General features: G+C 51.8%; 4 protein-coding genes and 1 pseudogene across 4 annotated transcripts; 2 read left to right on the top strand and 3 right to left on the bottom strand.

The window, feature by feature from the left end:
* Window positions 1-458: 458 nt before the first annotated feature.
* Window positions 459-1,214, top strand: SAPIO_CDS7184 (uncharacterized protein; the record flags this gene model as incomplete). The annotated part of the gene is made up of 5 exons (XM_016789091.1): window positions 459-471; window positions 554-569; window positions 657-741; window positions 857-994; window positions 1,080-1,214. The coding sequence occupies 5 exons, from the start codon at window positions 459-461 to the stop codon at window positions 1,212-1,214; spliced, it is 387 nt and encodes a 128-aa protein (XP_016640918.1).
* An 847-nt stretch (window positions 1,215-2,061) lies between these two features.
* SAPIO_CDS7183 (uncharacterized protein) lies at window positions 2,062-2,871 on the bottom strand (the record flags this gene model as incomplete). Its single annotated transcript, XM_016789090.1, has 5 exons — window positions 2,062-2,358; window positions 2,459-2,474; window positions 2,540-2,588; window positions 2,678-2,704; window positions 2,841-2,871. The coding sequence occupies 5 exons, from the start codon at window positions 2,869-2,871 to the stop codon at window positions 2,062-2,064; spliced, it is 420 nt and encodes a 139-aa protein (XP_016640917.1).
* A 1,605-nt stretch (window positions 2,872-4,476) lies between these two features.
* SAPIO_CDS7182 lies at window positions 4,477-5,055 on the bottom strand (annotated as a pseudogene; the record flags this gene model as incomplete).
* A 1,650-nt stretch (window positions 5,056-6,705) lies between these two features.
* Window positions 6,706-9,183, top strand: SAPIO_CDS7181 (Actin-like protein arp5; the record flags this gene model as incomplete). The annotated part of the gene is made up of 4 exons (XM_016789089.1): window positions 6,706-6,901; window positions 6,969-7,289; window positions 7,372-9,080; window positions 9,154-9,183. 4 exons carry the CDS (start codon window positions 6,706-6,708, stop codon window positions 9,181-9,183), a joined length of 2,256 nt encoding a protein of 751 aa, XP_016640916.1.
* Window positions 9,184-10,056: 873 nt separating this feature from the next.
* Window positions 10,057-11,423, bottom strand: SAPIO_CDS7180 (uncharacterized protein; the record flags this gene model as incomplete). The annotated part of the gene is made up of 3 exons (XM_016789088.1): window positions 10,057-10,470; window positions 10,531-11,042; window positions 11,402-11,423. 3 exons carry the CDS (start codon window positions 11,421-11,423, stop codon window positions 10,057-10,059), a joined length of 948 nt encoding a protein of 315 aa, XP_016640915.1.
* Between the last annotated feature and the right edge of the window lie 1,407 nt (window positions 11,424-12,830).

The raw sequence follows: 12,830 nt of genomic DNA, 5'->3' as shown, positions 1-12,830 counted from the left end.
CACATGTGCTGAATCTACGAAGTACATTGATGCAATTGTACCAGCTCCATGGACTGCCTCGAGTCACGTCTGTTGACGTCTTCGCCTCTAATTCCCAGTGCCCCCTAGCAACCGCATATTATAGTGAGGCCAAGCACCACCTATCATCGAATTAAATTCTTATTTGACGTCGTTGCCAGCGTTCAAGTCGCGCATTAAAAAAACAACATTTGAGTGCTGCCCCTCCTTCGTTGCGGGTCATTTTTAAGGCGGGGAAACATTTACCGTGAACATCCAGCAACCACCCAAGCAATTACCATTTTGATCCTTCACTCCATCTCTTCCGTTCTCCCCCAGCCAGAGCAAGTGACTTCCTTTCCTTTTTTAACCCACGAGACTCAGCCTGCAGCTTTTTTTGCTTTTCTCCTCCCACAGAACTTTTCTCAGCCCTGTAACTCATACACCACACATAGACCGAGATGTCCTGGCAAGGTATGTGGCGGGATGTTCTCCTAGAGCTAACCCCACCTCGCATGATGAAAGTCGACAGCTAACGCACGCAACCGTGATATAGCTTATGTTGATAGCAGGTAAGGAGGCTCCTCGATCTCGAACAGCATATGACATACGATTATACGATGCGATAGAAGCTAACATGAAGTTTCTCTAACGTTCAGCCTCCTTGGTACCGGCCATCTCGACAAGGCCGCCATTCTTGCCGGTGATGGTACTAGCACCTGGGCCATTTCGGCTGGATTCCAGGTAAGAATCCGCACAGCCATACCGATCCGCGTCGGGCCACTTCTAAGAACTGGCATGCCTCTTCAACATTCCGGGCGGACGATATACTAATTGCTACGACTTTCCTATGATATAGATCAGCCCCGAAGAGGGCAAGACGATCGCCAAGGCACTAGGCGGTGACCGCGACGCCGTCTTTGCCGATGGTTTCCACGTTGGCGGTGAGCGATACGTTGTCACCAGGGCTGAGGACAGGAGTTTGTACGGACGACAGGTATGGAAGCTCTCTACTGCTCCCCCCCCTTACCGGCTGTTATCTACTTATTGTCCTGAGACTGACGCCTTTTTTCTTCTATCAGGGCAAGGACGGTGTCGCCATTGTCAAGACCAACCAGGCCATCATTGTTGGACATTACGGACCTCAGCACCAGGCCGGAAACGCTGCCAACGTCGTCGAAAAGCTTGCCGACTACCTCATTGGACTCGGCTACTAGGACCTGATACGAAGGTGGAATAACAAAGAAGATGGACAGGTGTGGGTTGTTGAAGGGGCCCGCCCATCTTGATGTCGAGATGGTAAGGCCTGGGCGGCGGTTTAGAGGATGCCGGTGTAAGGTCGAAGGGAGATTGAGGTTTAGTGGCGGGTACATCTTTCCTCCATTCAGTCAAACCTTTGGCTTTTTGTTCTGCAACTTGATGGAACTCAACGGAACTTTTATTAGATGGTGAGGTTGATGAGGCCTTTGTCGTCTCTTGTCAGGCATGATAGCCCGGTTAGGGAACGGATTGCTGAAATCCCTCGAGGTTCTTCTCTCAAGCCCTTCCAAGATTCTTCTCCCAGGCTCTTCTGGCCTGTCAAGAGCGATGCAAAAAGTGTAACAGAACAGGAATGAGCCGACTCTGGTGGCTATTTATTAGTAAACAATATCTTCCTAAATTACCCTTGCCCCCTTTTCCGGACCCGTCTTCAATTTGCCCCCGTCTACCAACTCCTGCATCGCCATTATGGTACAGAGAAAAGCATGTCTAATAAAACATCCTCTTCAAAGAAACGCCGTCAAGATTAGCCAAGGAATAAAAAGGACAGGCCAGAAACCTTTCCACGTATAAACCGAGACTCGTGGTTTGTAAAAAATAACACCCAGATAATAGAACAATAATGTCATGGTATCGTCCCTTTGTGTTGTCCCCGATCAGTATACCTTGCACGAAGCTCCAATCGATCGAGATACGACGGTCGAGAAAACGGTCGGCAAGGCGAAGGTTGATCAGCCGACTGGAGATGGTGCGACGGTATAGATATCGTGAGGTTTGTAGTGAGCACCATCATTATAGGCCACTTTATACTGGCAACTCGGCGTTCCTTCGTCCCAAGCCTGCCCTATCGACAGCCATCCCGATATAAGGTCCGACGACGGGCACATTCCGCGCGAAGCCTGCAATCGTACCGAGGAAGTCGCCGAAGAGGACCATGATACCGTATAGCTCGACAAGGAACCCTATAAGGGTCCAGCGCAGAAGGATAAGAGCGAGACCGCCAAAGAAGGCTGCCGTGCCTTTGAGTTTCTGTTTGCGTGCGAAGAAGAGGAGCGTCTTTTGGGGGCCGATTATGATTGTCAGACCGATAAGGAAAAGGATCTAGAATCCCCAGATATGTTAGCAACCGACTATATCGAGAAGCGCGTGGGTAGCAGGTGGATTTGTAGGCAGAAATCTTGCGAAAGGAGGGAGTTCGTACATTGCCCATGGCAAGCCTATGGAAACGAAGCATGTTAGTGACTGAACTGCCGTACACCATGCGAGGGAACTCTCGACTCACATCGCCCGATCAAAGAAGAGCATCACGCCTCCGATGAGGAAGAATCCTCCTATAAAACCGGATAGTTAGTGCTGAAGCCGCGTAGGCAAGGTACTATCGCCGGACGGAAGCTCCGGGCGTATCAACGCGCACACTCACCACCGGTGCAGAATGCGACTCCGATCTCTGAAAGACCATTCTGTTAGCGACTTCTTCCCCACAAAGACCCGGGATCACTGCCCGAGTCGCAATGCGACGCATTTGCGCAAGCGACACGTGAGCGCCCATGATAAAAGGGGGCATTCCCTCATCGTCGACGTACTTTGGGAATCTGATAACCACATGGACGACATTTTGGGCAATTTCGAAAGAAAGAAAATTTACAGCGATGCAGTAGGGGGTCTTCGAAGCTAATTCGAGGGTAGAACGTTTAAATCGAGCGTTCGGTAAATGGATGAGTTCGAGGAAAAGCACGGCGTTTCAGGCGCGGGCCTTGTCGATGTTCTTGGCGAAGCTTTGACTGGGGAAAATCGTGGGGGAAGCAGGCGCAAGGTGTCTTTTTTGCTGCCTTTGATATGGGTGTGACGAGAGCGTTGGAATTTCGACAAAGCTACCTGTTCGAGGCTGCTTGGATGGAAAAGTGGGAGCCTGGCCGTGGAATTGGGTTGAAGGAATGAGGAGAGAGGACAAAGGCTTTGAGATATCGAGAAACTTTCTTTTTTTCTTTCCTTTTTTCTCAGTCGGCACCCATGTAACGAACACGGGGGGGACTGGCTAATTACTCGATCGAATGTCACAAGCAATTTGACGTCCTTGGTCTTGGTATGCAGAATCTTGGGCAATCTTCCGCGTGGTGGCAATCGAGATTGATCAGTGCGCTGGTCTCCGCGGTCTCCAGGCGGCTCAGGGGCAAGGTATTATTAGCAATCGAGGCCTAAACTTGGCGGGAACAGGGGAGCCCCTGGCCTCGATATGCCAGGCCTCTGGTTGGTTGGTGTGCAATTGGTACGACTTGGAAGTACGAAGCAGTGTACTTGGACCTTTCCCCTGGCCCACCAAAAGAAAATTAGTTTTGGGGACAATTTTCTCTCAAAAAATTTCTCTGCTCAACCAACATTAGCTCACGCTCCAACTTCCCACGAAGAATGAGGACAAAACGAACGTGAACAGCACCCGAGGCCCTATCTTATGAGCTTGCAGGATAATTGAAGAATTCGTACCACGGGCAAAAAGCTCGCTACTTGTGCCCTTGGCACGTAGCATGGCTCAACTTCGACACTTTGACAGAGAACGAGGTCAACAGCTCTGAGGACACTCGATTCCGGACTGGAGCGATTTAGCAATTCCTGCCCTTCTCTGACTACGATTGAGCATCGAAACGACGCAGTATCAAGTGATACTAAAGGAGGAAGCTGATTTCTTTCTATCTGCTTTCGACGATCCCCTGCCGCGACGGTCAGGTTGCCTAGCGCACCTGGCAACTGAGATGTGTTTTCTCTATACATCTTCGGTATCTTGTCGACTTTGGCGGAGAGCAAACCATGCTGTCACGATTAAGCCGGAGCGTCAGCTGCCATCCTTCATCGAGAGGTGGAGGGTGCATAGTTGGGGCTTGATTTTGTTTGGCCGCACAGGTCTCGGAAAGACTAGACTTTTCAACTACACGAACTGAATGAAGTAGACGCAAAGATAGCAGTTTTTCTTTTCAATTTTCAATGGATCGACTAGACGTTGTGTGCTGGCCGTAGTTCGCCACGTCTTGTTCCGTCTTCGTCCTGTAATAGACCTTACACAATGATACGTCCCTACAAAATACACCTGCTGTTAAACACCCTTGAAACGCCAGCCCAATAGACTGTAATCCAGCAACCATAAAACTCCAGTCCCGCGCGTGAATAAGAACAACACCGGCGAACAAATAGCATGAACAAATTCTGCCATGGGCCTGCCTCTTTCCCTTATTTCAAGACGGTATGAGCGCCCCTTGCCTCAAGGTATCGCTCGGCCACCACGTGCGAGAATCCCCTAATCAGATTAAACACCTCCCGATCATGATACCTCAACCTCGTCTTCGGATCCAAATAAGGCGCCGGCAACCCTGTCACGTCGCAATACCTCTTAGCATAGGCCAAAGACGGCGCCGACTCGATATTCGTATACGTCGCGCTCGGAGCCGTAGCCGCCCCAGCGGGACGAAGCGACTTCTCCAACACCAACTTCGACAAGCTCCGCGACGCCTGCGCAAGGTTAGGCTGTAGCGAGCTGGGGGATCCGTTGCTGGCCCCCGCCGGCGTTGAGGTTCCGCTCGTCGAAAGACCGTCGTCGTTGGGCGTCGCGGCCCCGCTGTTGTCCTGGGGGGTGGCGAGGGCCGAGGCTTCGCGCCTCGAGGCGTCGCCGAGGATGGCTTTTATGTTCTTGTTGCGGCGCTGGTTGGGGCGCCATTTGGGGTTGCGGAAGGTCTTGTGGATGGAGTGGATGTCGAGCTCGTCAATGAGCTTCTGGTGCGCGATCTGCGCTTCTGTCGGACCGGATGACATTGCGTTTTTTGGTTGGGGGTCGAGTGGGAGGGGTATTCGGTGCGTTAGAAATTTGAAGATCGAAGTCAGTAGATATGCGGTGGCGTTGTCTAGGATTCGGAGAGGATTCAATGTTGCAGTGTGTGAAATTGGAGTGGTGGAGAGCCGAGTTTCTTTGGAAGCTATTGATGGATGACCACTGCCATAAATTCTGCCGCTCTTTACCGCCTCCTGCTCCAGCCCATATCTCCCAGTAACATCACAAGCTCAGTGAACATCAACACCAGACACAGGACATTCAAAGAGCAGAAGTGCGAGGCATCATGGTATGAGAAAACCTGCCCATAAAAAACTCGCGCCATGGAATAAATTCCTGGATTCTAACATGGCATGTAGGAGAGCCCTCATGAACACCAGCAGAATCTTCTGCTGTCACGAATTATCACCAATGTGGTATTTTACCCCACTAACAAAACAATACGCGTCATGACTGCGAGCTCACAAGAGAACTAGGAGAAACTGAATGAAGCCGTCGCTGTTATGAACAAGGCCCTTCAGGTATATATGATTTCCCATGCGCACTTCATGATGGCCTTAGATCTGGGAACTAATAACAAGCAGGAAATCAACGTCCAGAATATGAACGTCGAGCTTGTGGCGCAGATGTTCAAAAACTACCAGTCCAATGTCCTTTTCCATCTCGAAGGTAGGAAGCCCACCGCCGTAATTTTTTTGGCGTTTCACTGCTGATTTCCCATTCCCAGCCACGGAAACCCTGCAGCCTCCATCCTGAGAACGTGCTGCTGTTTTAGAGAGGGAGGGGAGCGGGGGCCACATTTTCATGAGGAATGAGGATGAAGATCGAACAGGAGAAGTGAAGCTGGATGTACCTAACGATCGAATGACGCCTTTAATGTGACTCATGATACCCGAATCTCCTCAACTTGCGGACAAACTTATTCTTCCTGTCCGTGGTGCCTCTTGCTGCCATGCAATCCATACAATCCATATTAAGAGACGGCGTGTTAGGACCTTGGCCTGGAGGAGCTCGAGGATCAGGGCCGTCGTGGGATTTCATTGCTGGAATTCAAACCCCATTGAACCAACTCGATTTTAGATAGCCACAAGAATATAGAAACGTTTCTGGTTCATGGCTTGTTGTTTTCTTCTCACAATCGGTTGCATACCAGTTTTCTGTGGATGTCCTCTGGTACTATGTAGTGCTGGGGATTCTCCAGTTGGCTCGGGCTGTTACCTTGCGCTGCCAGCTGGAATCTTCACACTGTCCGATCTCGATTGCTCAATTGATCTTGTGAAAGTTGGAGAGGCGACCGACCACTTCCCAAGGCCTAGACCAATATGCGACCATAATCTAGGCCAGCCTCTTGTCTGTTCTTTTTGTTCATGCTCACCACCAAAATCATGCCAGGGTGACTTTAATAGCAGCTGTGAAAAATCCTGACCAATTCGGTCCAACTCCTTCCTTCTTCCACCCTCTTATCCAACCCATCCTCCTCGTCCATTTTCATTGCGACCACCACATATTTGCTCTCAAGCTTCATCTCCCACAACCGGCAACACCCAACCTATCATCGACTCAATACGATATTCGTTTCCCCAAGTGCTTCAAACAGCTAGCCCTTTACCAAGGGATCTCGAAAACCCTTGACAATGGCGCCCTCCGCAATCGAGGAGAGCTCCTTTATCCTTCCCGACAAGAAGCGACCGCCTGAGCGCACCTATCCTCCCGCGAAGATCTTCCCCGTCCGCGAAGCCCGCTTCGAAAAACCAATACCTGTGCAAGAAGACGGACGTCAGAAGGCTCTAGCGCAACCATCCGGTGGCGCTGTCATTGTCATCGACAATGGTGAGCATCTCCAGTCCTCCCCCACCTCGTAAAACCTGTACAGCTCGCTGATCGACCGATTTCCCAGGCTCCTCACACGTACGAGCCGGCTGGTCCTTCGAAGACACTCCCCGGCTTAGCATCCCCCCGATTATGGCTAAATACCGTGACCGCAAGCTTGGCAAGACATACTCCTTCGCCGGATCCGACTGCTACGCCGACACGACGGCCAAGGGCCATGTGCGGTATGCCTTTGAGGCTGGAACCGGCATTGTCAGTTCGTGGGATGTCATGGAACACGTTCTAGACTATGTGTTTCTCAAGCTTGGGATGAATGGTGTGGATGGCGCCATTGACATGCCTATCTTAATGACCGAGGCGGTCGCTAACCTACCTTACTCCCGTAAAAGTAGGTGTCTCCTTTCATCCCGCCACCCGACCTACCCCGAAGTTACTTTGACTGACGTTAATTCTCTCTCTCTCTCATCTAGCCATGACGGAAATCCTGTTCGAGTGCTACGGTGTACCCTCCGTTACCTACGGGATCGACTCTCTCTTCTCCTACAACTACAACGGTGGCCAAACCGGCTTGGTGGTGTCATCCTCCTATACCTCGACCCACGTTATACCTGTGTACAACTCGAAGGCCATGTTGGCACAAGCCACCCGCCTTAACTGGGGCGGATGGCACGCGGCAGAATATCTCTTGAAGCTAATCAGGCTCAAGTATCCATCTTTCTCAGGAAAGCTCAACCACTCCCAGGCCGAGTACATGCTGCGCGACTATGGATATGTATCTACGGATTACAACCAGGAGCTTCGAGGCTATCTCGATTGGACCGGCCTAGAGTATCGCGACATAGTGATTCAGTACCCGTACACCGAGGAGGTGGTCATACAAAAGAGCCAGGAGGAGTTGGATCGCATTGCGGAGAAGAAGAGGGAAAATGGTCGAAGACTACAGGAGCAGGCTGCTAAGATGCGCCTCGAGAAGCTCATGCAAAAGGAGAAGCAGCTTGACCGGTATAAGAAGATTCAAGAGAAGCTGCCTGACCTGAACAAGAAGGAAACCAAGCGTCTATTAGACGACAACGACCTCAAGGATGAAGTGGCGCTGGAGAGGATTATCAGAGATCTCGACAAGGCCGTACGGAAAGGCCGTATGAAGGACGTAGGAGGCGATGAGGAAGAGGCGGAGGTGCCTGTCTTTGACCTGCTCGATATTCCTGACGAGGAACTCGACGACGCCGGTATTAAAGCCAAGAAGCAGCAGAGGCTGGCGAAAGCTAACTACGATGCCCGCCAACGAGCAAAGGCTGAGAAGGAGGCCGAGAAGGCCAGGATAGCAGACGAGAAGCGAAAGGACGAAGAGCGTCGTGAGAACGACCTCGAGTCCTGGCTGCAGGAACGCCACCAAGCACGCGCCGACACTCTACAGAAGATGAAGGAAAAGGAGCGCCTGAAGCAGGACCTCGGCAACCGGAAATCCCTCGCTTCCCAGATGCGCATGAAGAACCTAGCCAACCTCGCCTCGGACAACCCAACCAAGAAGCGGCGGCGAGGCGGAGACGACGACACCTTCGGCGCCGATGACGAGGATTGGGGCGTGTACCGCGACATCGCCGACAACCCCTCGGACGACGAGGAGGAAGACCTCCTGGGCAAGCTCACGACCCTCGAGCAGGACCTCCTCCTCTATGACGACGACTTCAACTACGACGACACCTGGGAGGCCCAAGCCGACTGGAGCAAATCCCTCCTGCACGCCTGGTCGCGCGGACCCCGCCCCTTCAACCCGTCCTCGCAGGCCGAACTCAACCAGATCCACCTCAACGTTGAGCGCATCCGCGTCCCCGAGGTCCTCTTCCAACCTTCCATCGCCGGCGTCGACCAGGCCGGGCTCGTGGAGATCGCGGGGGACATCCTCAACCAGCGCCTCGGCGGCATGCCCAACCGCGACGACTTCCTCCGCGACATCTTCCTTACGGGCGGCAACACGCTCTTTAAAAACTTCGACGAGCGTCTCCGGAACGAGCTAAGGGCCCTGCTGCCTGCGGGGTCGCCGCTGGTTCTGCGCCCCGCGAAGGATGCTATTCTTGATGCGTGGAAGGGCGCGGCGAGGTGGGCGGGGACGTCGGCTTATAGGGGTGCTGCTGTGTCGAGACAGGAGTATGAGGAGAAGGGGTCTGAGTATTTCAAGGTATGGTTTTGATCAACTTCACCCCTGGACATTTTACATGTTCCTTTTTGCTAACTTTTTCTTCTCTCTTTAGGAGCACAACCTTGGCAATGCATTTGTATAGTAACCTTCAACACAGATAATGGAGAGAAACAGTCTTCAAAGGAAGGCAAAGGCTGAAAATATGCGCTGTTAAGGTTAGGTGGTTCTTTCTTTTCTTCGTCTTTCATGGAGATCGGGGTGCTTTTTCGGTGGATGGTGTTTGAAACGGAAATCGGAAGGAAGCAAAGCAATTATCTGTTCATCTTTTTTCGGGATTTGTTTAAAGTGTTTTGTTTGAGGTAGCATCTGGAGGGGAAAAGCAGTGATTGCCAGACGACAAACAACAAGTTAATGCAAACGTCTGGACATAGGCCATCCCTGTGATGAACATCTCCGAATGGACCAACATAGCAGATACCTTCACTCAACTTCACACTGTTATAGGAACAAGTAAACATTTTGGAAAGGGCGACTTTGCTGTCGAATCTCATAGTAAAATCTATCCCTCGCCCATATCCCATTCGAATCCGAATCCATCTCCAATGGGCCAATCTCAACGGGAACAGTACGATGATAAAAACGAGTTTCTTACATATGAGAAAAAGGGACGACGCAAGAAAGAAGAAAGCTGCGTTAAAAGAGAATCACAAGTTGACCGCCGGAAAGAAAACTCTCAATATCAATGCCATTTGAGAGGGGTACAAGAAAGAAGTTAAGAGCCTCATATTCTTTTTCCGAAAAACGCCTGGGACCTAAACTGGCTTCCTCGGAGTCTCGAGGACTGTAAACCACAACGCCTTTAAAAGAAAATAAAGAAAAAAGCAGACGGAGGCAAGGAAATCGTCGAATGTATGGGGAAAAAAAAAGGAAGGATAATTCCTATCGTGAATGACATAGTGCGCGACTCCTTTCAAAGCAGGTCGAAGAAATCGTCCGGCAAGGGAGGGTATACAGACTAGGCGAGACCGTCCACTTGCATCGATACTTGTCGGTCGATGTCCTCCTGGTCGTTCTGGTCATTCGGGACTTCCTGCTGCGGCTGCGGGCGATCACCCATGGGAGCCGGGGGTGTCATGACTGCCTGGGCAATGGCTGCGAGAGGCTCAGGCGCGGCAGCAGTCGTCTGCGGCTGGAGCTGGGCTTGCTGTTCGGGGGCGGCCGTTGGCTCGGGGTTCAGGTTGAGGCCTGGCGGGGGAGACGGGAATTTTGCTTGGGATTCCAGGAGCTCTGCTTGTAGCATAGACACGTATTCCCGGTAAAGGGCATTCTGAGACGAGAGATAGCGGTAGGCCTGCTCATATCGCGCAACCTCGCCAACGCGCTCCTCCAGTTTCTTGATGTACTCCTCCTTCCGTCGACGGAAAGCTCTCTATATCAGGCAGTTAGTAATTCGTCGCCTCTTAAAGAACTGGCTATCAAATTTACGTACCTGAGCTGCCCTGTTCTGGGCGGCGCGCTTGGATTGGGACAATTCTCTCTTACCCCGGCGGCTTCCAGCTTCTTCCTGGGGTTGGGGGATAGGAGGTGCTTGTTGAGGAGCAACGGCAACAGGGGCAGGGGCAGGGGCCAGCATCTGTTGATCGACGACCGGTGCGGGAGCGACGTCAGCTTGTGGCAGCGGCGGTAACGGTAGATTGCTGCTAGGAATCATATGCGCCGCTGGTGCTAGGTGGTTCGCCGTGGGCATTATGGCAGACGAAGGTCCACGAAGATCGGGATGAATGTAGTCCTCTTCCTTGGGCTGTGGCTGCGGCTGCTGTTGCTGAACATCGACGCCAGGGCGACCTTGTTGGCCTGCGACGGCGCCAATGTCGCCGTATGCATGGGGCGACAACTCTGCCTGGGCCTCAGGAGGACTCTGGTTATCTCCGCCAGTTGGTGAGGCCGTGGCGTGCGACCTTAGTAATTCAAGGCTGGCCTGCAGCGCAGCATCTGGGAGATCTAGCATCATGTTATGTCAGCACTGACGTCGATCGCGCTCCAGATTTATAAACGAGACCAAGATCGATGAGAGCTTTCTGAGCGGGGTGGAGAGTGCGCGAGAGAGAAACAAAAACAAAAAAAAAACCGCGACTACGCAGCGACCTTGACAAAGAGAGGCGGGTGAAACGAATGATTGAGGGGACTGGGGTGCGTCACTACAGGAGCATCGACAAAAACAAGACTCTCTTGAATCCGGGGAAGAATCAAGGCTTAGGATATCTTATCTGCGCTAGGTCAAGCGACTGCCGAGCTGATTGGGAATGGGTCGTCGCGAATGTTCGCAACCCGGCCAGTGCCACAAGTTCCTTCCGACTCACCCAAGGCACGATCCAGGCTCATGGTCGTCGGCGGAAGGAACGATGTGGAATGGAGATGAATAAGCAGATTGGTGAAGGGAGGAAGGCGCAGTGGATCTCCGCACCTGGGCGGAGGAGATCGTCGCATCCATCCCAGCGCTTTAGGGCAAAAAGTGCCGAGGGCGCATGAAGCGTGGTGTTGAGCCCTCGCGATATTTTTTTATCGACGGGGTCCTTCCATCATCCTCTTGCCGCGCCTCTCACCATTTGCGATGACATCGCATCGCGATTAATAAGACAAACGGGTGTAGCGGAAAACGCTCAGCTTAGGTGATGAACCCTTGCGGCGCAAAAAGTGTATGTAAGAGAGAGCTGGCGCATGAGATTCGCCAGCAAAAGCCCGAGAGAACCGACCGCGCTGGGATGATGACCAAGCAGTCGGTCGGCAGTCGAGATAGTAGAGGAATAGTGCAAAGAGGTTTGGATGTCGATGTCGCGAAGGGCAAAAGAGATCAAGGGAGGCATGCGCATTGGAATCCAGATAGAAAGCTTCACTTACCAGAAGGTGAAGTAGATGTGGCCATCGTTCGTGCTCGATGAATTCAATCTCGAAGCATTCACAGCGCGGGGTGCTTGAGCTGTTCGCGGATGGGTTTCTGAGTAAGCAGGGTGGAAATCGTAGAGGTGGGAGGAGGGAGGATATGAGAACATATGTCAGCCTAGTAGGGGGAGGGGGAATGGGATTAAGCTCGGGGGGGTGGGTGGGAAATGTGGTGAGAAATGACCGAGAAAATTCCAGTGGCTCGCTACCCGGAAACGATGGGAACCGACCTGTGCGAGGTTGGGGCGAGGATGTACTAACTACGTCAGACTAAAGGAAACATTTATGGGACAATAGGTACCTAGTACTTAAGACGCGAGGGGGTGACGCGAGCTAATCACGTACGTAATACTCCTTCCCAAAATTGCAGCATGATTTGTCATCCGGAACACACCAAATATTGACTTGATTGAGCCCAAACACCAAAAATCAAATTTGATATGACTCGTTTCACTATGCCGTCATTGTCCGCCTCACAACATGAAGTTATGTAATGCTACATTGGGCAACAAGACTGGATTGGTCAAAGCTTCTCACCTTTGCTTGTTCCTCCATCGGCCAAGTCTTGGGTACTTTATACTCTGCAAGGCACGTGAAAACAGGTGGTTGGGCACTGGAACTCGACTATGGCGGCAGACATGTTCTTAAATGAAACTTTGAAGAGTCCAGCATTTTTAGACGGCTTTGTGGGAAGACGCATATAGGAACTTGTAACCACTGGGTTTCTTGGAGGTCTCAATAAGGCTGAGCGCGAGTGAGAAGGTGGCCCCAGGGTTTGGTGATCATGAGGTCATTTAATGCTGTGCTCCCCTGCTGACTGACAACTGAGCTCTGAGCTTCTTCCCCAGC

The sequence above is a fragment of the Scedosporium apiospermum genome (genome assembly GCF_000732125.1).
Source record: "Scedosporium apiospermum strain IHEM 14462 chromosome Unknown SEQ_SAPIO_0110, whole genome shotgun sequence".
Taxonomy (NCBI): Eukaryota; Fungi; Ascomycota; class Sordariomycetes; order Microascales; family Microascaceae; genus Scedosporium; species Scedosporium apiospermum.
The sequence above is the reverse complement of the archived record's forward strand: the minus strand, read 5'-3'. Positions and strand labels throughout refer to the sequence as shown.